This window comes from Sceloporus undulatus, chromosome 6 (assembly GCF_019175285.1).
Source record: "Sceloporus undulatus isolate JIND9_A2432 ecotype Alabama chromosome 6, SceUnd_v1.1, whole genome shotgun sequence".
NCBI lineage: Eukaryota > Metazoa > Chordata > Lepidosauria > Squamata > Phrynosomatidae > Sceloporus > Sceloporus undulatus.
Genome location: NC_056527.1, coordinates 12,251,592 through 12,279,048, shown reverse-complemented (window position 1 = coordinate 12,279,048; position 27,457 = coordinate 12,251,592). Strand labels below are relative to the sequence as shown.

The following is a 27,457-nucleotide window of genomic DNA, read 5'->3' as shown; positions in this document are numbered from 1 at the left end:
ATGTACAGAAATTTTAGTCAAAAAATTGACTCCAGAAACCTGAATCAACTTATCCATGGGTCAACGCAAGTCCTGTATTTTAACTCTTATAAAAAAGGGAACCATCCCCTGGTGAAAGGCAAAAGCATAATCTGTCCTAGAAGCACTGACTCACTTCTGTTCTCTCATCCATCCAGACTTTAGCACAAACAGTTATGTCTGCTGGAATTTTGTAAGTTCTTTAGCATTGTTTTCCTTTGCTTCATCCTTTAGATCTTTTGTTACATGCAGTTAAGTTTTACCCTTAATTTATCCACAGGCCATATCAAAATCCATAATTTTGGCCCTAAAACCTGCCCTCGATTTATACATGAGGTTGACTTATAGTCGAACATATATGGTAGTTGAATAATTCTTGAGGGTTGCAAACAGCTTGACTTTGATTCCCTTAAAAATTATGAGACATTAATGATGGGGGGTAAAAATTAGCCACCATGAACATGCAATGTTTCTCCCATCTACTAGAATTCAAGATATGTGTGTTCTGAATTGTAAAACATAGCTTTAAATGAAACAACAACAGTGTAAGCCTATGAAGATTTACTTAAAGGTAAGTCGCAATGTGTTTAACACAGCTGAAAAACAAACGTCTAAGGATTTAAGCCTAATTTGCTTTATTTACTCTAAAGCCTTACTTGAATAGATAAGATGATGTATTATATGGGAGAGGAATTTAACACGTAAGCTATATTTTTCTCAGGCAAACAGCACCTCTCAGTCTTTCATTGAGGTTACAGTGCTGGGTGGCAAACAGCAAGAATAAAAACATTACATTATTGAAAAATCTTACTCTGTGGACTTCAAACCTTACCCCTTTATTTATACTTGTATTTATTGACTGCAAAATGTTAACTACTGCACATATTCTGCCTCACAGAAAGTGCATTTAAACTGTTAAATGTATGCAGCCATGTCAATATGACTAGTAAAGGCGGGATACAGACGGGCAGGGGAAGACGTCTTGGAGGTGTATTCTGCTGAATACGGAGCCTCCAGACCGCCCGCCCCGGGGGCGTGGCTCAGGTGTATGGGGCTTCCACATGGGGGGCAGTGAAGACACCTCACCTGGGGCCGTTTCTGACCCGCAGTTTCCATACTGCCGCCTCGGAGGACGCCGCAAAGAGAGAGGCAGCTTCCTCATGGGCGGCCAAAAACGGGCCTTTTTTTTTTCTTTGGCTGGCTGGCGGATGCGCAGCTGCGGCGCTCAGCACCGGCGGCAGAAAGCATATGTGCACATTTAAAGCATTCAAGCCCCTTTAAACTTTTCCCCCCGCCCTGGCCAAGAACAAAGGTGGTCTCCTGCCAGCTGGTGATCAGCTGGTGTTGGCATCCTTGTCCGCTTGCATGTTGCCAATGTCACCAGCATCATGGATGCCTCCTCTCCTTTGGTCCCCGCACTCTTGCTTAATCTGCAATGCACAGCCACAGCTGTCGCCGCTGCCACCGCTGTCCCCCTGCCATCCCCCATCAACTCCCTTGTACATATGTAAATATTTAAAGTACATGCAGCTCTAGGGTTAGGGTTAGAAGTCTTAAAATGCACTGCAGCTGTGCTGCAGCTTCCACACCTGCATGGCAGCTGACGCTGCAATTAAAGCCTGACTGCAAACTGCGCATGTTCCAGGACCCCGACTCATTATGCGACGCAGCAGACACGGAGCTTTTAAATGGGCAACTTAAATTAGCGGCGTAGCAATTCTGGCGTACCGGTGCAGCAGCTTACAGATGGAGATGCGCAGCTGCGCACTATATAGAAAAGAAGCGGGGAAAAGCAGCACCTTTTTAATGCCGCTTCTTCCCGCTTGGGGCGTGCGGGCGGCGTGTTCATGGCGGCATTCAGGTAAGGGCCGTCTGAAGGCTCTACCTTCATGACGTCATGAACACACCCCTTTTTGCCCGTCTGTAACCCGCCAAAGTGAAGAATTTGGTCTCCTATATTGTAACCTGTGCTGCAATCCTATGCTTTCCTGAGGATGAGCTTTCTCTCTCTAGACTGGTACAGAATTTTACTGCTGGTCATCAAGTCAGTTCTTCCTTTGACCTGTAGTCCTGTTTCATTTATGAAAGACCTAATGTATCCTAATATCTGAATGGCATCCTCCGTTATGGTCTATATTTACTGACTGACTTTCTTCTGAAAAAGTACAACCAGTGATAGCTCAATCAGTTTAGGCATATAAAGTGTGACTGCAATAGAGGTTTTGTGCTGGATATCAATCTGAAACCCTTCCACCTCCGGCAGCTCCATAACTCAAAGATTAGTTGGGAGAAAAAAGCTGAACATTCAGTTCTTTGGTTTAGTGCCAATATGTAACCAATTCTCAATAAGAATGCCCTTAGCACCAATAAGCCACTTTTCTTTAAAGAGCCCAAGGGACTACACATCCATAATTTCATCACTTTTCCTGCCAGGCAAATATTGGTCTGATTAACACTGATCAGAACACTAATTACAACATATGGTTGCATGATGCCTTGGGCATGTGGTATGCGGTGGAAATTTGGTATGCTGATGCTGTACTTTTAATAAACGAATAGTTGTAAGATAGCTGCTTATAAAATGTGGGGCTGCAACCCTACATTCACTTGCCTGGAAGGAAAAAAATAAACTACTAAGGGATTACTTCTGAGTAGACATGTATACTAATGCACTGTATGAGATGTTCACAGAAAGGATACTGCAGCAGATGAATTCAAGTTGCTGGTGAACTGTAGGGACTAAATCCAATTATTAGTCTTAATTAGAGTAGACAAATTTAATCATTTGCAGAATAACAATTTAATTTATGTAAATCCAAATAGTTTATTAAATCTACTGTCACTGGGAATATAAACCGGAGTTAGCTCTAAGTGTGTAGGATGGACTTTACATGAAAGAGGTTCACAGTGCAGAAGTCAAGAGCTGGCAATCCCTGAAGCAGTATTATCCATCGTAGTGTTGTGCAATGTAAATTACTGAATTATAACAGTCCCTTTGCCCAAAGATGCATAGAACTGTTTATCTCCAAAAATTAATAACAATCAAATTAACTGTCTTTTCTGTCTGCATTTAACTTTTCTTCTTGGGAATCAGGAAATGGGGCAGTTTCCAACAAACTTTAAGATTATCATTTTGTTAATTTTGTATCAGCTGAAGAACATACCTCTTTCTGCACATTTATCCATATGCTACACAACAATGTATAAATGACAATATTAAGTGTTGCCTTTACAACTCTTATTTTGTAAGTCAGTGATTCTAAGCTGTTATATCCATGCATTTCACTTGGAGGCATGTCTGCTGCTGCTTGATCTGACAAAAGTATTTAAACTACAACCATTATTCATGGGTTTTGCTGCTAAATCATTATGAATACATAAGTTGAGAAAAAAATATTATGCCTAAACTAGTAGCTATATTTTGTAAATAGTAGTTGTCCAAGTGCTTATCCCACTCATAATAAGAATACAACCCTAGATGGTGCTAATGCAGCTTAAAAGCAATGCATCTTCAGTCACTGATAATTTTTTGTTCTCAAATGGCAAAATTCTTTATTTTGACTGACTGATCTTTTGATATCTGGTATCACAGTAGAAATCAATGTATGTATAAAAAACTGGAAAAAATGAATTATTTGGGACATTAATAATTCATTAAGACTGATCTCTTCCGGCAGGCCTTCCTGGAATAAAATACTAGGCCATGAATAAGGCTTCCCATCTATTGAACTCTGCCCATGATGATTATTATTTGGATTAGTCGGATTTTAATATGCAGTTTTAATCTTATCTTGTTTAATCTCGTCTTAAGGGGGGGCATTATGTATATATGGATGCATTTTAACTTGTTGTACGCCGCTTTGATTGCCTGGCAAAAAGTGGGATAGAAATAAAATTTTTATTTATTATTATTTAAACTAAAGCCAGAATTACTTGATTTTGAATTTTTTATGGATCAATTTATAAAATACATTTTTACACATCCACACAATCCTAGTCTTCCTGAGAGTATCTTTCATGATGAAAACTAGCATTTTGCAATGGTTTCAGTCCTCACTCAGCCATGGAAATTCACAGATGACATTGGGCCAGTCACACTCACTCAGCCTCAGAGGAGGGAAATGGCAAACCTCTTCTGCCAAGGATAGACAGATTTGCCTTAGGGTCAACATAAGTTGGAAATAACAAGCAAACATGACAAACAGAAAATCAGAGTCAATGTCAGCAATGTCTACCTCTGAGGCTGAGAGAATGTGACTTGCCCAATGTCACCCTGTGGATTTCCATGGCTGAATAGAGATTGGAATTCTGCTCTCCCAGAATCCCAGTCCAATACTCAAACCATTACAACATGCTAGCTCTCATCATGAAAGATACTCTCAGGAAGACTAGGACTGGGTTCATGTATGCAAAACATATTTTATGAGCTGATCCATAAAATAAGCATGCTGGCATTGTTCTAATGTTTGGCATAAGCATGCTGGCATTTTTCTAACCTTTGCAATCAAATAAATATATGTTTATGATAACTGTAAACAACCCAGCTCATACATTATATTTGTTCTCTCATCCAAAAAAGTTTTGCTCCCAACTCTTGGAATGACCTGAATGAGACTTCACAGATTAATTCCACATATTGGATTTAGAACCTCCATGTTCAGAAGCATCATACCTTGCAATATATACTTAGACAAACTATTTGTAAACATCTCATTGGTCACTGCTTGGAACAGGTGCTCTAGTGGATTGTGTGGATCAACTTGTGAGAACAGTAGGGTTTGTTTTTTCTGTCATGCTGTATTATGAAGAAATACATACAAAGTGCTTGAGGCCCGTTTATTATTTGAAGGACAATCTTCGCTTGTAGCTGCACATCCAGTGTGTGTGTACTGCCTTCAAGCCATCAGTCAACTTATGGTGACCTCATAAATTTCATAACTTTTTTTAGGCAAGGAATATTGAGGTGAGTTTGCCAGTTCCTTCCTCTGAAATACAACCTATGGCACCTGGTATTCACTGGCAGTCTCCTATCCAAGTACTAACTAGGGCTGACCCTGCTTAGCTTCCAAGATCAGATGGGACCTGGTGCCATTAGAGTGTTTAGGCCAGGCCCTAAGTTTATTCCCTAGGTGTTCCTTCAAATGAGATGAGATGGATAAATATCAGAGGCTCCATATGGGCATCCGTCTTGGGTTCCTTCTGGGAGAAAGGCGGCATACAAATGAAGTAAATAAATAAATAAAAGTTGTTCAGTCTCTTCCACAGAAAACCTTGCCTGGCACCTATGTAATGATCTTTTCAGATCCAGATGAGGATCTCTTAAGAACTATTTTTAATGCTTCCCAATTTATATTTATTTTACTGTAAGATTTATTTTAGTTTCATGTTTCCATTCTTCTTAGCCCTTGCTTCTGCATTTATCTTGGTGTTACGTTATGCAGTTTTAGCACATAATATTGTCCTTTGCTTTGTTTTTAAATCAAATGAACACTGACCAGAAATTACCAGTTAGCAGGCCATCCAAGAAGGCAACAAACAAAGACATAAACACAGATATGCACACACTGAAACACAATGATTTACCTAAAGTGAGGGCTGGTGGACATGGATCAAGGACATATTCATCTTCTGGATCTTCATTTTTTTGTTGGCGGTGGCTCGTTTTCTTTAGTCCAGTATCTACTATTGCTCTGATTGTCTCTTTTTTCACAGGTCTGTAAGTATGCTTTTGACTTCTTAACTTAAAAGGATCTGCTAATGAAAGATTCTGGAGCTGAAGATTATGTAAAATGTGATCTTGCAATGCAACGGCAGTAAGCGCTACGGACTTGTGTTTCCAGGAACTCCCCTAAATAAAGTTTCATAATAATTATTATAAATTCCTTCTGTGTGTGTACATGATGTACAGCATATTAAACAACAAAAGAAACTCAGCCCTCAGCCAATGATTTTTTTAACATGACAGAGGCTTCATATCTATACAACTCCCATGCTTGAAGTCTTACTAATATACAATTACTATAATATGAAACATAAGATTGATGTTTGACACATCCTAACTTTAACTTATATAAAGGCAAAAAAATCTTTGATTTATTATTTATATTAAATAAAATAGCAGCAATTTTTAAACTTTTAATTACTGAACCCATAATTATTATGTGCAATAAACTCATTATGAACTATCAAAATTTGACATGCCTAAACACATTTTATATCATTGTAATTAAAAACAAAACCTAAGGCTATTCTTGCCTTCCAAAGCAACTGCATATTTAAAAAAAAATCATGTCAGTAGATAATATTCTATACACAATAAGCAGGCCTGTTTATTACACCTTATTTTAAACAGGACAATTTTTAGCGTGTTTTACAACTATATGATATGTGCACCTTGCAATAATTCTTGTGCATCACGGAACTGGAGGCAGTGATGATTTCCTTATCTTCAAAAGGGAATGATGCTCCAATTGCTGACAGTATACTGTGTATAATACACACTGTCAAAGTCTTGTAAACCTAAAACAGCAAATATAAACATTAGAGGAGTAACTGGAAAGGCAAAACAAAATTTAGATGTTGATATAACACCTGAGAACCAGCATGGTGCTGTGGTTTGAGTGTTGCACCACAGGATCAGGGTTTGAATCCCTGCTCAGCCACAGAAACCCACTGGGTGACCTTTGGCAAGTCACACTCTCTCAGCCTCAGAGGAAAGCAAAGGCAATCCCCCTATGAACATATCTTGCCAAGAAAACCCCATGACAAGGTCACCATAAGTAGAAAAGGACTTGGAAGTCACATATCGACATATAACATACGGTGTGCGTACTGCTTTTCCAGACTAATACAGCTATACTTTTGAATATAACACATGGTTAAACATGATGACCTCTGAGATTCCCTCAACTCAGCAAGCTTATTTGAGCTCACTGACACACGAAGCTGAAAACCTCACCAAACTACAAATCCCAGGATTCCTTTAGGGTAAGTCATGGCAGTTGAAAGTGGTGCCAAACCGCTTTAATTCTGCAGTGTGGCTGCACTCTCTATCCTCTTGTGCTTTCAGCTCGAAGTGACTTCCGTCCAAAACACACCGAGGTCGTCATGTTTAAACCATGTGTTATATTACAAAAGCATAGCTGTATTAGTCTGGAAAAGCAGTAAGCAAAGGGATCTTGTAGCACCATGTTATACACACCGCAGAAATAATCCGGTCTGATACTGCTTTAACAGCCTTGGCTCAATGCTGGGGAATTCTGGGAACTGTAGTTTTGGAAGACATTTATCCTTCTTCTCTGTCAGAGAGCTCTGGTGCCACAACAAACTACAATCCCCAGGACTCCCTAGCACTGAGCCAGGGCAGTTCAAGCGGTCTCAAACCGGATTAACTCTGCAGTGTGTTTTGGACCCATGTTTTCTTCAAGTTTCTCAACATTTCTTCCCCTTCACTTCATCAGTCCTCAACAACAACAACAACAACTATATATATATATATATATATTTTGCTGTATTCCATTCTACACAACCACTTGTATAGTTGTTTGTTGTTGTAATTGTTTTTATTGTATTTTGTAATACTGTTGGGGTATGGGACTGTGATGGTTTTACCTGTTTTTATCCTTGTTGTACACCGCTGTGATCCTAGGAACAGCGGTATACAAATAAAATTTTGTTATTATTATTATTATTATAGATATATATAGACACACACTTACTTATTGATTTACTCACTTGTATTTGTATGTCACCTTTCTCCCAGAAGGGATCTAAGGCATCTCAGATAAAAACATTACAAATAAATAAATAAATAAATAAATAATAGGGGTAGTTGGAAGGAAGCTGGGATATATACTACTACTACTACTACTACTACTAATAATAATATAGGGGTAGTTGTAATTATATACTATAATAATAATAATAATAATAATAATAATAATACATTTTATTTATAAACCGCTATTCCAAATAGATCATTATTAAGCTTTACTTATATAGTGCTGTAAATTTACACAGCGCTGTACATACAATTAAAATAGATAAAATAAATCTGTCGATGGCGAACATTTGACACAAATAATTAAATAATACGTATTAATTCATGTTAACATTCAACAATTCAAAATAACATAACATAATATTATACACATACATATAAATCCTGGCATCTTTCCAACTACTCCTATTATTATTATTATATAATATGATAATACATTAAATTATTTTCTAATTAAAATAATAATTGTAAGCCGCTCTGAGAGCCTTTAGGGCTGAAAGGCGGGGTATAAATACCGTAAATAAATAAATATATACACAATATAAATATACTGTACATATAAATCCCAATGCCTTTCCAATTACCCCTATTATATACAGTATATATATATATATATATTCATATAATATTCATATAATATAAATCCCGGCGTCTTTCCAACTATTTATTTATTTATTTATTTTTAATTTATTTAATTATGTATTTTTAATGTTTTGTGATACGCCTCGGGACCCTTCTGGGAGAAAGGCGGCATACAAATATAAGTAAGTCAACCAATAAAGAAGTGAGCAAATATCTCCCTCCCTTTCCAGAAAAAAGGGGCGGGGAAAAGGCAGGTGTCGCTTTTGGCGCGCAGCCATTCCTTCGTTAAAAAAAAGAACCCACCGATTTTCCCCATTCGCCTCACTCTAGCTTCTGCCTTGGTCCGGGTGGAGCGCGCACCGCGTTGCTAAGCAACCAGGCTCACGCGCCGCGGCCCTTTGGAAAAGAGAGAGAAGGCAAGGACGGTTGGCCACAGCGTCGCGAGCGCGGGCCACGCCCACTGGCCGCCTGGAATGGAAATGGCGGGCATTTTGTGTGAGTGGCGCTGTGGGAGCTTTCCTGCAGTGAACGAGTGAGAGGGCCAATGCGCATGCGCTAAGCAGGGACCTGGTGCCCCTGTTAACAGATTTATTTCATTTGTATGTCGTCTTTTCCCCAGAAGGGGCCCAAGGCGGCGGCTCACAGAGAAAAACATTTATTTGTTTTAAAGTAAATTATTTTATTAATAATATAACACACATAAAATAAAGAAGGAAAAGAAAAGAACTCTTACAATGTTACATATACAATATGTTATAATGCACATTAATGCTCTATTCTTAATTATTTTATTCCAGAAAGGCAAAAAACATTTAATTTTTAAAAAATATTTTTTATTAATAATATAACCCACATAAAATAAAGATGGAAAAGGAAAAAAAATGTTCCACATAGTATTGCATATTTTTTTAGTGTTTTGAGGGTTTAAATTCCCATTTAGCCATGGAAACCCACTGGCAGACCTTTGGCAAGTCACACTCTCTCAGCTTCAGAGGAAGGTAAAGGCACTCCTTCCACCCACAAATCTTGCCATAATAATAATAATAAAATAAACCATGATAGGTTTTCCTTAGGGTTTCTGCAATGTTGTTGCATATCAGCTAAAACAATATTTATTTTCAAAAAAGATACCTTCTGCTGCGCATTCTGAGAAGATTGAAGAAAAAAACCCCACCCTTGGTAGTATAACTTAAGTTTTAGATGTTTATGCTTTTGAAAGGGGCTCATTGCTTGAGTGTGAAGTAAAGCTTTAGTTTTAAACATCTCAAGCGTCGGAGCCGAGACTGAAAAAAGGGAATTCTTTCCCCTGGTTAATGAAAGCAATTTCTTGTTTGCTTTGCTATGTCAAACAAACTGTGCTATTTGTCACTGTAGTTTGTATATGTGTGTTTCTTCTTTCTCTCCCTCTCTTTTTAAAAAAGGCTTTCAACTTTGATCTGAGGCAAAGTGCACTGGTAGCAAAGATGACAGAAGTAACAAACCTGTAGTGTCCGTTGTCACTCAGACAAACTCTTTAAACCAACAAAGGACAGGATTTAGAGGTAGAAAACCGAAGGACCCGAGACGAGGCTTGTGCATGCTTGTGAGAAAATGCAGACCTTTGCCTTCCTAGGTTCAGACAAAGGTGTGGGGAAATTTATTAGTCAGGGATTCGGCTCAGTATGTGCAATCAAAAGGTGCCTCTTCTACTCCAGAGACTGGCCTTTGCTTGCATTTCTAAGCAAACAATCCCATTTAAAAGGCAGCACCAAGCTAGGCTCAGTGGCACGTAGCAGCTGCTTTATTCAAACTGTCATCGCAGTAGATCTCAGGACATGCTTTCCCTGATTCCAGCGATGTCTGTGTCTTTTAAAACAACACTGTTTGAATGATCTTTACATTAGTTTTCACGTTGTTCTCTGCGTGTTTTTCTTTTACAAAATGGTCCAAAGTACCTGGTCTAGTGTGAACCAAGAAGAATTAATTAAATCATTAGATTCAGAAAGCCCTTTCCTTAAAATTTCATGTTTGAATCCTGCCTTGTTTGTTGGGAAACAAAGTAAATTTTGTATGCCCTTTGATGCCTTAAGCTGCTTTGGGTCCTATATAGCATATAATTTAAATAAAAGACTGCCATAGCCTGTAGCAGTGGCATTCGATGAAGAGGATTTACAGATAATTTTGAATCAGAAAATTTTCCAATGCCCTAAATAGAGCATGCTTATCTTACTAAATATATTACATTTATTACTAAAAAAGCAGGAGGCCTAAATACTGTAAAAGTACCAGATCCCATCTAGTCTTGACAGCTAAACAAAGGTCAGCTCTAGTTAATACTTGGATAGGAGACCACTAGGAAGTATCAGGTGCTGTAGGCAATATGTCAGAGACAGGAACTGGCAAAACCACCTCTGAGTATTCCTTGCTTAAGAAAACCCTATGAAATTCATGGGGTCACCATAAGTCAACAGGCAACTTGAAGGCACATGCTCACACACCAAAGAAATGTCCCATTAAAAAGGTCTATAATTATTTGTACTGAAACATTTGCATTTGGGAAGGCCAGGGTGGTATTGTGATTTGAGTGACTACAACTCTGAGAGGCCAAGGTTCAAATTTCAACCCAAACCATGGAAACCCACTGGGTGACCTTGGACACTCTCCCAGCAGAAGGCAATGGCAAACTTCCTCGGAATAAATCATCACAAGGGCCCGGTCCAGATAGGCGCGATTGGGCACCCTTGTCACGGGCGAGGGGCAGGGCTTCTAGATGCCCCTCGCCCCTCCCACATGATGAAAGCGTCAAAATGGCAGTGCCATGTACAGATGGGCACCGCCATCGTTACGTGATGGACACCTAGCGCCCGCACGTCGCGCCGCCATTGTGACGTCGCAAATGCGCCATTGGCGCATTGTGGCGTCATAATGGCGCTGCAAGAAAACCCGCTTTTTGCAGGTTCTTTTTGGTCTGCGGCGAAGTCCCGCAGTCTGGAGGCTGCAGCTTCCCCATGGACCAAAGCTGGGTACCGAGAGACCGTCTTTTTTGGACGGTCTGTCCCGTGCCAAGAAAACCCAGAATAGTGTCTTCATAAATCAAGAGTTGACTGGAAGGCACATAACAAGCAAATTTGGACTTGAGACTCTTTCCTTTTGTATTGGTTTATAAAATGCTTCCATTGACCAGGAGGTTAGATTGGTGATGAGCCCCTTTTAGTCCTGGATCCCTGTTACCACTGAGTGTTCCTAGATGGAGAAAGCATTGGCTAAACTGTGGCCTCAAGACCTGCTCTTCCAGGGTTGTTGTTGTTACCTGCCCTCAAGTCGATCTCAACCTATGATGACCCTATGGATGAGACATCTCCAAGACCCCCGTCTTCCACTGCTTTGCTTAGTTCCTGCAAACCCATACCAGTTGCCTACCTAATAGAGTCTATCCATCTTTCTTGGTGCTCTGTTCTGACAATGGTCTCTTGTTATAAGTACAGATTTCTCATTAGGACTATCAGATGTGTTGGCACTCCCATGTCTTTAAGGGTATTCCATAGCCTTTCATGATCAATGCCGTCAAAGGCTTTGGTGGCAAACCTATGGCATGCGTGCCAGAGGTGGCACTCAGGGCCCTCTATGTGGGCACACATGTTGTCGCCCTAGCACAGAGTGTGCCAGACTTTCTTACTAGAAAGCCAGAGGGATGTGGCACTTTGCAATAAATAAGTCAGGTCTGGGGTGCAGTTTGGGCACTCGGTCTGTAAAAGATTCACCATCACTGCACGGTCTATAAGGCTGATTGTATCTTCAAAGTTCTCTACTGGCAAAGCCTAGTCCAGCAGCCTTTGAATCTTTATATCATATTTCAGCAACTGGTTTCTTTGGGGGACAGGGTGACCAGATGTCCTAACCGAAAAGGAGGCCAAGGCACCACAAAAGGTAGGGCATTCAAGAAAAATATAGGACATTACCAAAGAAAAGCTAAAAACGCTCATAAATATAAACCAATGCTTCCTATGCTCAAAATGGAGGGCATTTTGGAATTTTTCTAGGACCGTAGGCTGGAATGTAGGGTATGTTTGGGGAAAGGAGGACATCTAGTCACCCTGTCTGGGGAATCACATTCAACCAAGGAGCCACTAGTGCCTGGCTCTTACCTAAGAGTCCTAAGATTGTTTGGAATTCTTATTTAATTGGTAAGGCCAGTTAAAGTTAATTGCTTTGGTGTCTTTCAGGTCTGTATCCTAATTAGGGCTCTTTGTCTCAAGATAAACCCGTAACAGAATTCTAAAACATTAGTGTGCTCTATTGATGTAGATCTTTCCTTTTTCAGTTTCATTCTAGAAAGGTGATTAACAGGAGCTGGTTGAAAAATTGAAGGAATGTATTGAATGGTGGCCACAAATAATTTCAGAATGAAGGTTGGATTGATGAATGAAAACGTGGGAAGTTTTTCCAGTTGTGAAAGGTCAGGATTCCCCCCACCCTACCCTCTGAAGAAGGAAGAACTGAACTGAGATTTCCAGGTGCAGTTGCCTTGAATAGGTCACTTGATGTAGCAAAAGTGTTACTTGTGAATGGGGGCTTCATGCTTACCCATTTCTGTTCTTACCAAGGTCTGTTTTGTAAGAATCATTATTTGTGAATGTTAATCTCTTCCCACTTTATCAGCAGAGGGTGCTATGTCTGTTTTGTGGTCTGCACAACTTGTTTCTTTATGCATGATTCAATTTAATTTGAGTATAATTGACTGGTTTGAATGGGCATTAAGCATGCATTTGCATCATATATGGGAAGGTGTGCCATAATTTAGCAGCATACCAATTCCTTAAATTGATTAGTGTCGACAGAAGCATGCATTTTTAAGTGGCTACTTTTGGATCCCAAACCCATGTCCTCGCATCTCCTTCTAAAATGAGTTGTTCAATCTATTCTTAAGAATGTCTTGTTTTCCAGCATTGCCCAAGGAAATGCTTGCATCTGACTTGAGCATACATTTATTAAATTGATCGTATAGATGCTTTCATAGTCATTGTTTAAAATTAGTATTTTTAAAGGCTTGCACAATAAAGGCATAATAAATTCAATAAATTCAGCAGAACAGATCCCTCCAATTTCTGCTTTATATTAACCAACTGCAAGGATTAGAGGTCTGAAACTACCCATTTTTAAAAAATTGTGGCACTAATACAGTGGTGCCTCGGGTTACAAAAGTAATTCGTTCCGCGGCCGCTTTCGTAACCCGAAAAGCCTTCGTAAGCCGAAATGCCATAGGCGCTAATGGGGAAAAGCCGCGATTTGGTGCGAAAAAGCCGAAAAAAGCACCAAAAGTTTTTTCGTAACCCGAAAAAACATTCGTAACCCGGAACAATTATTTCTTATGGGATTTTTTCGTATCCCGAAAATTTCGTAACCTGGGTATTTCGTATCCCGAGGTACCACTGTATTATCAAAGGAACCAACTTTTAAAATGAATGTAAGACAGAAACAAAATCATTCATCATCTTTAATAAAGCTTATATTGATTTATTTAAATTTGCATTCCTGGATTTAAGATTGTATTTAACATATTTGTTATGATAATAGTCTTTCGTTGAATTACATTTTAAAAGTCTTATTTTAAATGTGTAAGGCAAAAAGAAGTAACCTTTGTTCTTGGCATTGATATTCAAGCTGTACTTTTAGGTTTCATTAACTATTTTAGGCCCGCTACATACCTGTCTCTAAGTCAAAGGCTCCATGCACTCAATACATAGGCTTGAATCCAGTTATTAGTACTAAATACAGTGGACCAACTGAATTGATAATCGTGGACCAGTTGAAATTCATTTGATTAAAAGGATTGACATTAATTTCTAGCAAAGGCTAACAGTTAGTCCACATGTTAACAGTATATATCAGGAACAGTCAACTATACAGAGTTTCATAGCAATCTAGAACAGGGTTCTAGAACAGACTATTAAACAGTTGGAGAGTGAGTGAGTGAGACATGAACGCTGTGATTAATAAAATTACCATGTGTTCCTCTTAAACAAAGTCATGCCAAACTAATCTCGCTTTTGTTTTTGATTAGAGTTGCAAACTTGATAGACCAGGGATGTCATGAATGTACTGTATTGCATCTTTGATTTCAGTAAGGTTTTTGACCCTTTCCCTCATGCCATTCTCGCTGACAAGAGGATAAAATGTGGACCATGCAAGTATTAGATTTAATCTGGTTGACAGAAGAAAGTGATCACCAGTGATCCCTCATTATCTTGGAGGGAGAGGCACAGAGTTAAATACAGCAAGTTTAATGCAAGGCTTGTCTAAACAAGAACATTTTAAAAAAAGACTCCAGAACTTGGCAAGTCTTTCCATAAGAAATTTTATAGTATGAGTGCTGGCATTAAGAATAATATGCTCTTAAAAAAAAAAAGCAAGGGCACATGAAGCATTGCAAACATTAGACAGAAGCAGGTTGATGTAATGGAGTGCAGTGGGATGTGGGATGCAATGGAGTACATGGTCTGGATTTAATGGGCTGGTGATGTAATGGAGGGTAGTATGGGATAGATAAGTGTTACTGAATCTGGTGGTCCCTGGACTGGTGCTGGTCCCAGCCCTATTGGCTGCTGGTTTCTGGTGAGTTTCTAGGAAAGAAGAGATGTAGCCAATGGGCACAAATATTGTGTTGGTTCCTGGCACACTGGGGAAAAATATTGCTAGCTTCCCACTTCAAATAGTCTGAGACGCACTGGCATAGACAACATGATGCAAGCTCTCTTGTCTTAGGAAATTGTATGAGAGGCAAGGCCCTATTAGGGTGGATAGGACCTTGTAACAGTTCTTTCCCCACATGTTTGACCTCCTCTAGAAGTGATAGCATAACATTTAAACAAATGCATAAATAAATAATAGTAGTAATTTTTTTTAAAAGCCCAGAGTATTCTAGACTGGTGTATCTCAATCTCCCTGGCATTCCTGCCCCTCCAGTGTGCCAGGGACTGGTACCATATTTGTACCCATTGGATACAAATGTTTCTTTGTTTCCCTGGAATTTCTTCGGGAACTTGCAGCCAGTGATGGATCATCACTGATCCACGGACCATCACTTTGAGTAGCCCTGCACTAGACAGCAGGACAAACACCTTCATTTATGAACCCATTTTCAGCCATGCAACTTCAGTGAGACTAACAGTCAGATCCCATGCACTCATCCCATGTAGCCATCCCATTCAGGACTTTTCCATAACAGGCTTGTAAGCTGCCACAATCACGTTAGTCTAGGAAATTCAAACATACTGGGTTGGGGACAGTCATTATTGCACAACTCTTCCAAATTGCCATGGTGCTGTTTCTGTTCCAGCCTCAGACTTCCTCACGTTGGCCTCCATAGCCTCACCTCCCTGCCCTATCCACTTCCCAGCATGTCTTTCGTTTGTTTTTATTTTTAATGCAATTGTGTGATCATGGCATCTATGAAGTAAATAATAAAGAAAAAATATATATATATTTAAAATAGTAGTAGAAATTTATTGTTAAAAGCTAAAAGCCGTCACAATATAAAATATATCAACCAGTAATACAAAAACAGAGTTTTTTTAAAAAAAAACAAAGCATAAAAATCACCAAAACAACATGGTAAAGTTAATAAAAGAGATCCATCAACAAAAGGCCAATAATACATCATAAATGATAAAATAATATAACCATAAAACTAGACTGGAACTAGCCATCATTCCCATCAAGAAAGCTAATTCTGATCTTGCTAGCAGCTAAACCAAATTTTGCTACCATAGAAGTAACAAATGCATTGTTGCCAGCCAAAAGGACACAAGTCTGCTGAAAGCAAGATCTACAGGAAAGGGATTTCAAAATACAATCAAGAAACCTTTGTCTAGTCTAGGAGATATATACAGAGGGCAATGTAGAAGGTAATGTTCTATATTCTCCACTTCCCCAGTTTTGCAGATACATAGTCTTAAATGCACAGGAGTGTTGTTATATCTGCCCGTTAAATAGGCAGAAGGCATACACTGGAATCTTAGAGCAGTAAATGCTTTTCTAGCAGGGGCCAAAGTAAGATTAATAAAGTAATACTCTAACCCAAATGAAGTCTTGTACAAGAAAAAGAAGAACTCGAAAGTGAAAGATCGGCCCATTTGGAAGCAAGATAAATTTTCTCTTTGATCAGTTGCTTGACTCTACGGGTGGCATAATTTGGAAGTGAGTCCACATTAATCTCATAGCTCTGTAATATTGTTCTAACTATAGATACCCAGGAGTTTGGAGAATTAAGAGATATTTGTTCTGAAAAACATTTTTTGGGGAGCCTAGAATCACTCATGGATAACAACTTTAACCAGTAGAAGGCAAGAGCAGTATGTGTACCAGCTAGAAGAGTAGACTGGCCTGTTTCTGCTCTCAGAAAGGAAACAGGGGTACACTTAGGGACAGCCAACAGGGATCTTAGAAATAAGTTCTGAACAATTTCTAAATTTGAGACACTGTTGTATCCCCAAATTTCTGCTCCATATAATAACTGGGGAACAATTTTTCTTTGATAAACCTCGATAGTAGGTGCTACTAAGTGACCTCCTTGAAGTCTATGAAATTTCAACAAAGAATCTATAGAGAGGGACGATTTTAGCTTAATAGCAACAAAATGAGTTTTCCATGACAAATTAGATTGAAATCTTAAACTCAAGTAGTTGTAATAGGATTGTTGATCAATAGATTTTGCCTCAAAATTTCACCGATGAAGTTTTTTTTTTTACCCAAAACCACAACTTTGGCTTTAGAGTGATTGACTATTAACATTTCCTTTGTACAGTATTCATTTAGCTTCTTTAAGAGTCTGCGCATTCCAATTAAGGTGACCGAAATCAAAAAACAATATCATCAGCATATAACAACACTGAAAGTTTAACATCCTGAACAGTAGCTAGGAAAATTTTTGATCCTTTTAAGGCCTGGACAACATCATTAATATAGAAATTAAATAAAAAAGGTGCCAGAAGACAACCCTGGCGTACACCTCTATCTGTGGGGATGCTATTGGATAGAACCCCATTTGCCCCAAGTTGAATCCTGATGGTAGTATTATGATGTAACATTTGAATTAGAAGGAGCAGTCTTCTATCAATATTTGCTGCCGCTAACTTTGACCAGAGTCAATCTCTGTTGACTAGGTCAAAAGCAGAAGTAAAATCAACAAAAGCAGTGAAAAGTTCTTTTCTATCTTTTTGGGAGTATTTTTGAATCACATGGTGTAAATAAACAAAGCATTGATCTAGAGTAGATTTACCCTTACTAAACCCGGCTTGTTCTTCTGCAAAAATGTCCTTTTCCATAGCCCAGACCTCTAGTTCGCCTAACAGGTATCTTGCATAAAGTTTAGAGATAATATTTAATAGGCTGATGGGTCTAAAGTTTTTAGGATCAGCCATAGAGCCCTTTTTATGAACAGGAATTACAATACTTACAGCCCACCTTTGAGGAATTTTCCCATACTGGTTTATATAAGTAAATAATGAAGCAAGAGGAGGAGCCCACCAGTCTTGATTTGATCTAAATAATTCACCAGGAAGCATGTCTTCTCCTGGTGCTTTACCATTAGGGAGAGATTTAATCAAAGAATTAACTTCATCAGTGGTTACTGGATCCCAAGCAGGACAGCAGGAAAATAATGATATATCCAGTCTAGTAGAGGGACTCTGTGTTACATCATGGTAAGGATGGGAAAAGAGGCCAGAAAAATGGTCTTGCCATTGAGAGGAAGTGATCTGATTAGTGGTAATCCCTTGAGAATTTCTAGTGCCTTTATTCACTAGAAACCAAAATCTAAGGGAGTTCTTCTCCACGAGAACCTGACCTAAGTCCAACCAAGACTGTTGTGTGAATTCTATTTTTTTTTTGCCCTGAGTAAGTTTTTATACTCCCTTCGATGATGAATATAACACATATAATTCTCTGAAGAATCTTCCTCTCTTAGCTTCTTTATAGATCTACCGTAGCTAAAATGCACTTCTGAAAGGCACATTGTCTGTCAAACCAGCTATGATTATACTTGTTGGTAGAGCATGTGGGATTAGTGCTTACCAAGAAAGGCTGGATTTCTTGGACTATATAGAAAACCAGCCTGCTTGGGAATAGTGAGGGAGGGAGAGCATAGTCATGTCCACTCACACCATGTGACTGCCTGCATTTCAGAACTGCTTCAAGAGGAACATATCACACTCACTCAATAGTGGAAAGCAGAGCGATTGGGAGGCATTGACAGGTTTTGCTTATCAATGAATAGGAGCAATCCAGTAGTGAATGGACTACAGACTATCTACTGGACAGACTCAGCATCATGGGATAAGGTGCGGCCACAGTCACTGCTATCCTGCTCTTATCCCACTTTTCAATCTTTTATCCAACATGAAGAAAAAGTTCTATGTTACAAAAAATAACACACAAAATACTGATGACAAGAGAAACACCAGGAGATTCAGGAAGTGTCTGATTCAGGAAGAAGAGGGAAGAAATGATAGCTTTTTCCTTCTGGCACTGGGCCCCTGGCCAGTGGGGGGGGGGCATAGAGTACCAGTTAAACCATTGATGATCTATTGTGAGAGGAGGACTGTGGTTTAAAGTTGTGGGGAGAAATGCTAGTGTAACCATAGAGAAACTGGTAACTTCATTTTGTTCTAAATCGTAATTCACTGTCAGTTTTGACTTCCCTCTCCTCCTCTTGGCCCTCTACGAAACTGCTTAGAGACAGTAGTTTGAAGTAGGCAATTTACTTCAAAGAAGCAAATTCTAGCACCGCTCTTTCCTGCCTTCCTTCTCTTGTTCAAAGACCTCATCAGCCGTCTCTAGAATGGGAGAAGTGTTTTGAAAAGGTTAAGTGATTTCTCCCCCTACCCCGACACTTCTTAATTGAGTTTAGACACATTCTGTACATTTTTACATCCGCATCAAAGGTAGCGTCCTCCCAAAGATAAGCACCTTCTTCTCATGTTTCAAAAAAGAAAAAAAGGAATAAAGAAAGAAGGAAAAGAAATGAAAAGGGAGGGAGGAAAGTAAAACAAAATAGATTCCATCACACATTTTCATCAAGCCTTTAAGACTGACAGGTACTGGATATCACTGTCATCATCAATGAAACAAAACTAAGCTAGAAATGGGCAAATTTGGTAAACCAGGAACACGGGAAGGGTTTTTTACTGGATGTCAGTGAGCATCATTCAGTCTTGTTTCTCTTATTTATCAGTTCAAATTATTTTGATTTGCCTTCTGAAGATTCATATAGATGCAACCTTTGGTTTACCACTTTGGAGCAGTAGTACCGCAAATTGGAATTAGAGTTGGGCTGTCAAATTGAGGGCAACCGCTGAGTGGGATCCATAGTTGGTGACCGAACATGTAATTGGAATGCACAAGTTCCCAGTTTCAGTCCACGCACTAAGTTCACAACATCAGGTAGGCAAGGATTAGCAAGTGACTGAAAAACATTTATGGAAGCACTTATGGAAGTGAACAACAACAGGATAGTGAGGAAACAAGGGTGGGGCAGATGGACAAATAGTGTGACCTGGAATATAATATTTTCTCTGTTTTTATTATACTCTTGAGAATTTCTGGTTCCTGGAAGCTCCAACACTATAGGATGAAACTGATTATATTTGGATTCATTTCAGTCTGATTTTCGGTCCAGATTTGGAATTGAAGCGGTCACTTGCATGGATGAACTTCACTGAGACGGAGAGACATTTCGCCTTCTCTGTCAGAGAATTCTGGTGCCACAACAAACTACAGTTCTCAGAATTCCATAGCACTGAGCCATGGCAGTTAAAGCGGTGTCAAATGGGGTTATTTCTACAGTGCAGTTGAAGTCTGTGGTATTTGCTACCATAGACCATAACACCTCTGGATAGACCATCTGGACTGGAGACACCACACACCACTGTTTTTTCTTCCTACTTGGAATGCTGGCTTCAGAAGATCAAACTGGGAGACTTTATTTCTGCCCTGTGGCATTTATGTTATAGAATCACCCTGGAATTCTTTCTATCTTCCGTGTTATTCAGCATTTCTGTGAAGCCATTGGATGAGGTCAATATGTTGATAACATCCAGCTCTGTCTTTCCCAGCTGAGTGAAGAAGGGCAGAAAAAGTGCTTCCCAGGTGTATGAACTCTAATAGCCTGAATGGAGAACAATAAAATGAACTGCTTGGCTGGGAAGGCAGTGTTCTGCCAGCTCTGGAGAGGGCAGCACTCCTCTTAAGAAATCTGGAAGTGTTCTTAAATGGAGATGGACTTCATCCAGGCTCTAAAGTTGCTTTGTGGCCCCTGGATCCCTGATGCTTTCTGCTGGGAAGAAAATCAGTGTAGGAGGAAGCTTCCAAGGGAGGTGGATTTGCAAGACAACCACTCACAAACTGGTTGTCCTGCAGAATTATACCTGTTCTTGTTTTTTAAAATGATTGTTGGTATGCTGATGGTAATGGAGTTAGGAGCAGATGCACATCACACTAGAGATAGGGCATTAATGTGTGATAACATGAACACCTTGCCAAAGCTTCAAAAACATTCATGGGTTATTGGGAACCTGAGATGGGTGGGAAAAGCATTTGAGAGGTACCAATATTGGCAGTATATCTGACAAGGAAGCAGACAGTATTATTATCAAACTAAGGTCAATATCACACTACACTATTATAGTGCTATTATTCCACTTTAATTGGTATGGTTTCCCCCTGTGGAATTCTGGGATTTGTAGTTTAGGAAGGACTAAGTGCTCTTTGGATGAGAATTCTAAATGTCCCTCCTTAAACTTCAAATCCTAGGATTTCACAGGAGGTAGCCATAGCAGTTAAAGTGGAATAATAGTGCTGTAACAGTGTCTATGGCCTGTTACAGACTGCCAAACTAAAGCTGCTTCGGGTCTCTTTGGAGGTATGCTATTTAAATGATGCATGGGTCACCACTCCCTTCTCCTTCTGTGTCATGTCTTTTTAGATTGTAAGCCTGAGGGCAGGGAACCGTCTAACTAAAAAGATTGCATGTACAGCGCTGTGTAAATTTACAGCGCTTCATAAATAAAGGTTAATAATAATAATAATAATAATAATAATAATAATAAGAGTCCGGAGGTCACACCAAAGCCACACTCCATTCCTAAGCACTGGAGGGCAGCTTTGGTGCAGCTTCCGGATTCTTAGGACCCATGCATCATTTAAACAGCATACCTCCAAAGAGATCCGAAGCAGCTTTATTTTGGCAGTCTGTAACAGGCCTATGATACACAGTCATGAATAAATTGTTAATTTACATTAGACAAGAACAACTGATACCTACTGAGAAACTACCACTGATCTGGGGTATAAGCAAGGAATAAACTGCAGCTTCTGTTTGTATTTTTTATTTATTTCTTTAGTGGGTATTGCATATGTGGCTATGTGGATGCTTGATGAAGCATCTGTGCAGCAGGAAAATATGTTTTAGAGAAACTTCTGACCTGCTTCCCACTGGTGGGCATCTCCTTCTCCAGGTCATGTCCATTTATGCCTTCTTCAGCAGCTTGTGGTCTTTTACATTAACAGGAATAAGACACTATTCTAGGGCTGAGTAATTTCTAGTGCTGAGAAATTCTAAATTTTCATATCCCACACAGCAATGGAAAGCACAGATACTGTTGAAGATCTTGGATGCCCAGTGGGACAGAACATGATTTTGTTTCTATAATCCTGCACTCAGTATTATATTGTATTTCCATTCTAAATCGGGATTGCTTTCTTTTCCTTTCCATTCACCCCTGGGTCTCTGGGCATGTAACGTGCATTTGTCCACTTGCCTTTTTCTCTCTTTGCTAGGGTGACCTTTTCCAGTTGAAAAGGATTTTGACTCAGGAGGCTGTATTTCATTTACGTGACATAAAGCACTTCAATGCAGCAGGGACAAGTTGACATTCGTAAAATATCTGGTTGTTCTGGTGCCCACTGGAAATGTCACCCATTGTCTAATCAGCCACATTTAGTCTGTCATCTTCCCTTACACTCATCATACCCACACTGCTCTCTTTTTATTTTCACCGTCATATACTTTTAATTCTTTTCGCTCTTGCTTTGAGAAAGAAGACTACCTAAGGATTTTCTCAGTGTGTCTGTGTAAGTTTTAGAAAGTGCTGTTATGTCCTGGGATCACATTTTAAAAAACTCAACTGCTGTCTTCGTTTATTGAGTATAAAACTGAAAGTCTCTCTAAATTAAATGAGTTTTTTGTGAAGCAGTTGGCTGCTTCCCAGTATTACGTTCCAAAAGAAACTGGCAGCTGGCTAGTGGAGGGGAAAAGAGAAACAAAACCAAGAATCCGGCATCAAACGCCTGACGAAGGAATTTCCCTGGCTCTTGTGACTCACTGCTATTCATATTTCTCCAGCTGGAGTGACTCCTCACCCTCTCTCCCAACACGTTTTGGGATAGATGGATGACGAAAGCACTAATACCTTTCGTGCTACTCTCATCTGTGATGTCAAAAGGGAAACTGATGCACTCTCCTGCCATAATACTGAGAATTTTTAAATTAATTATCCTCCTTTAACATACTTTGTGTTAAGGCTCCCCATTCCCTTAACATTTTCATATAGACCCCATAGCATATCAATATATCTGTCTTATAATGAATGAGACCACTGGTACATCTAGCTCACTGTATAGTCTGAGGAGTTCATTTAGTTCCTCAGCATGGCCGTGGCACTCCATGGCTTGAGGCCAAAGTCTAATCATTTTAAATGGTGATGTTTAGGATTGACTATGAGACCTTGTTCATGCCAAGCGTCTGTTGTAATCCTGAGCTATGGCACCTTCCTATGTTGCTATGCTTACTCAAATAATAATAATAATAATAATAATAATAATAATAATAAACCTGCCATTTAGTTTCTGATTACAAAAATACATCTCCTGGGCCTAAAATGGCTTAAGAGAGGCCAAAACCATAGGGAAAACCAATAATTTTAAAGAGTTTTTTTTAAAGGTTAAGAAAATTGGAGATGGGGCAGCTCAGTGTGAGAGTTGCAACGTTCCAAGGACCTATGGCAGTTTGTAATTACAGCTTTGAAGTGAATATTTTTGATTTTGCTACATGTCTAAAAACTCCCACTTAACAATGTTTCTACTAAATACTGAATGGTCAAAATTTAAAGCCTAGGTTTTAATTAATAGAAATGCAAGATTGCCATTATAGCAGTTTCTTTTATGGTGCCATTAAGTTGACAAAACCAGTATTTTAATGTATTTTTTATGATTACAATTACAGATTAACTTCATTTTATGGGATGATATGCAATGCAATTTTTATGGAAGCCTAATGGTAAAGTTCAACCATTTTTCTTGCATTTAAAAAGGTGTGTTTATGCTGGCATAATATTAAGTGCTAGGCTGTTTGATTTGAAGTAATGCTGTTGCCTCCCATCTAGATCAAAATGCATCTATCCTGAGAAGTGTATGCCTAGAATGCCGTATTATTTTCCTCAGAGAGATCCATGGATGGAAAGCACACAGATGCTTTAAGATCTACTATGACTCAGTCAAGGAAGCCACAACCCTGAATTTGGAAGATGTGAGCAGGGCTGTTAATCACGGAGTCTTCTGGAGGTTTCTGCTTTGTAGGGTCACCATAAGTTGATGCTAGCTTGACAGCATATAACAACAACAAGAAAATGTTCTTTCTTTCTTTGGAATTGAATTCAGTGAGAAGTATTGTTCTTTCACAGGCAAACCAATTAGCATCTTGTTGTTTCAGTTAAGAATAGCTCAGAAGTATATTTGTTCAAATACTTTTCCCCAAATGATTTCATTAAGCCATTATGCTAATTTCAGGGTGTTAAACTGAACAAGAATACTAAATGCTTTCTACTCTAAGCTGCTCTTCTACAGGTCTGTAACTTGATGCTTTTTGGGAGGTTGATCTGTGACATGTTTTTTAAGTTACACCTTTCCTCTTCCTCCACCCCAGAACAAATTAATTACTTGCTGATAAGCTGCGTTGTGTCCATCCTCTACAAGTTAATGATGGGCATTTTTAGGTACTGTAAGTTCCCCATTCTAGTAGCAGCAGGAAATATAACATCGATAACACACTAAGAGCCCAGAAATTAAAATATTGTTTCACACTTACAGAGATTATACATTGTTTTGAGTTCCTCCAAGAAACTCAAGGACATGGTCTTTCAACAAGAACACCATGATGTAAATTAAGCTGAGGTGCAATGCAATCACGTTACCTTAAAGAAGAAGGGAGATTTGAATGCACATCTCCCTATTCCTAGGGCAACATTCTATGCACTATGCTATTCCAGCTTACTACCTTATTATTCGGTGTGTGCGTGTGTGTATATATATGCACACTTTGCATATGCCATAATTTGCTATTGAGTCGATTTCAACTTATGGTAACCCTGTGAATAATGAGAGACCTCCAAGATCTCTGGTCATCAATTATCCTACTCAGCTCCTGTAAACACATTGCCATGGCTTCCTTGACTGACTCAAGCCACCTTTAGTGTGCTCTTCCTCCTTTCCTATTACCTTCCAGTTTACCAGGTATTATCATATTTTTCAATTAGTCATGTTGTCTCATGATATGTCCAAAGTACTGTACAATAGTCTCAGTTTAGTCATCTTGGCTTCGAGTGAGAATTCCAGCTTGATTTGCTTCAAGATCCATTGATTTCTCCTTTTAGAAGTCCACAATATCTATAGAACTCTTCTCCAGCCCTGTATTTCAATTGAATTGATTTCCTTCCTGTCAGTTTTCTTCACTCTCCAACTTGCACAACCATACATAGAAATGAGGACTACAGTGGCACAGACAATGCTAACATTAGTATTCAATGATATATCTTTATAGTTCAGAATCTTGTCTAGTTCCTTCATAGCTGCCCTTCCAAATCTTAGGTCCAAAAACACACTGCAGAAATAATCCAGTTTGAGACCGCTTTAACTACCCTGGTTCAGTGCTAGGGAATTCTGAGAAAACTAGTTTTGTGAGACATTTAGCCTTCTCTGCCAGAGAGCTCTGGTGCCACAACAAACCACAGTTCCCAGGATTTCTTAGCACTGGGCCAGGGCAGTTAAAGCAGTCTCGAACTGGATTATTTCTGCAGTGTGATTTGGACCTTAGTCTTCTCCTGATTTCTTGACTGCAGTCTCCCTTCTGATTAATGGCTGAGGCAAGGTATGGAAAATTTTAAAACTATTTCAATGTCTTCATCATCTATTTTAAAGTTATGTACATTATCTGTGATCATTATTTTTGTTTTCCTAATGTTCAGCTATAAACCTGCCCTTGTATTTTATTCCTTGTATTTTTTCAGCAATGGCTTCAAATCTTTGCTGTATTTTTGCTAATAGTATCCAGCGTGTTATAGTGATTTGAATGTTGGACTAAGACTCTAGAAACTAGCGTTTAAATCCCCTTTCAGCCATGGAAACCCATTGGGTGAACTTGGATAAGTCACACTCTCTCATCCTCAGACGAAGGCAAAGGCAACCCCTCGCTAAACAAATATTGCCAAGAAAACCCTGTGATAGTTTTGCCATAGTGTTGTTATAAGTCAGAAATGATTTGAAGGCACACAACACCAACAAAGTGTTGTGTCATTTGCTTATCTATCTATCATCTATCCATCATCATCATCATCATCATCATCATCATCATCAATCCATCCCATCCCATCCCATCCCATCTATACATATTCTGAGCTATCAGAAATATGGTGGTATGTGTATTAACTCCCTTAACAGATTGTTAAAATGGCTGTTGGGTTCTTGTATGTAAACTGGTTCAAACTCTAAAAGGCCTGCAAGAAAAGAACTAATGTCTCAGTAGAGACATGTTGGTTCAGACAGGCTGCTGCTCTGTAAATAGGGAACATATATGGATAGTAAACTCTGTTCCCTGGATGCAGATCCTTATGTAGCCAAAACCCATGCACAAGAATGAAGTATCAGCAGGTTTAGGGCAATCTTAAAGTTTGCAAAAGTGCAAAAAAAAAAAAAATCTTTAGGGGGTTAAAAAAAGCTGCAGGGGCAATTGCCCCTTTGCATGAAACCAGTACAGTAAAAGGAATGTGTATGTTCAGTGGTGAATGAATGTTGTTTGACTACTGAGATGGGAGAACAGAAAATTTTGGGAAGGAGGGATGGAATGGAATAGCCAGGAAATGGGCATGGCCAGCTAGCTGGCTCTGAACAGGGGTATTCTGAATTGTAACATTTTATTGTAGGGTCCATTTATAATTTTAAAAACAGTTATTAGTCACTGGTAAAATGCCTGTAGTTATGAACAACTGTCTGGATGAAATGGAGCACTACTATCACTTCATATGGAATCTCCATCAGTGGGCACAGACCATCTAGAATTGGGTGAATTGGATTTTTTAATTCAGGGGTGTCAGCAGATGTAGCATTTGTAGATTTTCACTTAGGAATGAATAAAATCAACATCACACCTGCCAAAATTAAGACACCACCAATATGATTGCCCATGAATCCAGCACAGAACAAACTCAAGGTGTTTGGCATTAAAAAGAAAATGAACATGACAGGAAAATCCTTGCAACATAATATAGATCAAGAGGAAAGGAAAGTGTATTGAATTAATGTTTGTAAAACAGAGCACAGTATACACTGCTATCAAGTTGTCCCACAGTCTCCCAGCTTTTCACCTTTAAGGGGAATACGTGAAATCCAAAGAGTTTAAAAAACAATAGGATATAAGAATTTAAAACAGTATTTGTACTAAATCAATTAAGCTGTTTGTAAACATGCCTTCTCTAGCTCCTAATTTAACAGGGACAAAGAAAGTGCTTTGTTGTTCTTTGCCGTGTTTGAGTTAATTCAAATAGGACAAACAACAGAACAGTGTTTCCTCTTTAACTGCCTAATGGGTGTTCAGATTAAATCTGTAAAGGTCAGGAAAATGAGTTTGAAATAAATAAATAAATAGCTGAAATTCTTCCTCTCATTTTCTTTGGCTCAAGTACTTCTCTGTCTTCTCTCCTTTTCTTCTTTTGTTCCTTTCCATCCTCATAGAGGGAACTTTGGGTTCAAAGCAGCTTGGGCATAGTGACAAAC

At 39.0% G+C, this 27,457-nt stretch overlaps 1 protein-coding gene across 7 annotated transcripts in view; it reads right to left on the bottom strand.

Annotated features, from left to right (window-relative positions):
* RNF32 (ring finger protein 32) overlaps window positions 1-14,094 on the bottom strand; it is a 32,323-nt gene extending 18,229 nt beyond the window's left edge. Inside the window, exons 1-4 of one of the 7 annotated variants that reach the window (XM_042475023.1) lie at window positions 7,753-7,897; window positions 7,630-7,662; window positions 6,412-6,537; window positions 5,602-5,866 (exon numbers count right to left, since the gene is read on the bottom strand). In XM_042475023.1, the coding sequence (XP_042330957.1) occupies window positions 5,602-5,866; window positions 6,412-6,432 (286 nt within the window). In that variant the 5' untranslated portion in view covers window positions 6,433-6,537; window positions 7,630-7,662; window positions 7,753-7,897. Of the gene's footprint in view, window positions 1-5,601; window positions 5,867-6,411; window positions 6,538-7,629; window positions 7,663-7,736; window positions 7,898-8,683; window positions 8,861-9,511; window positions 9,655-9,861; window positions 9,991-14,064 lie in introns of those variants that run through there. The other 6 variants (XM_042475024.1, XM_042475026.1, XM_042475022.1 and 3 more) reach the window with 6 other exon arrangements.
* Window positions 14,095-27,457: the final 13,363 nt, after the last annotated feature.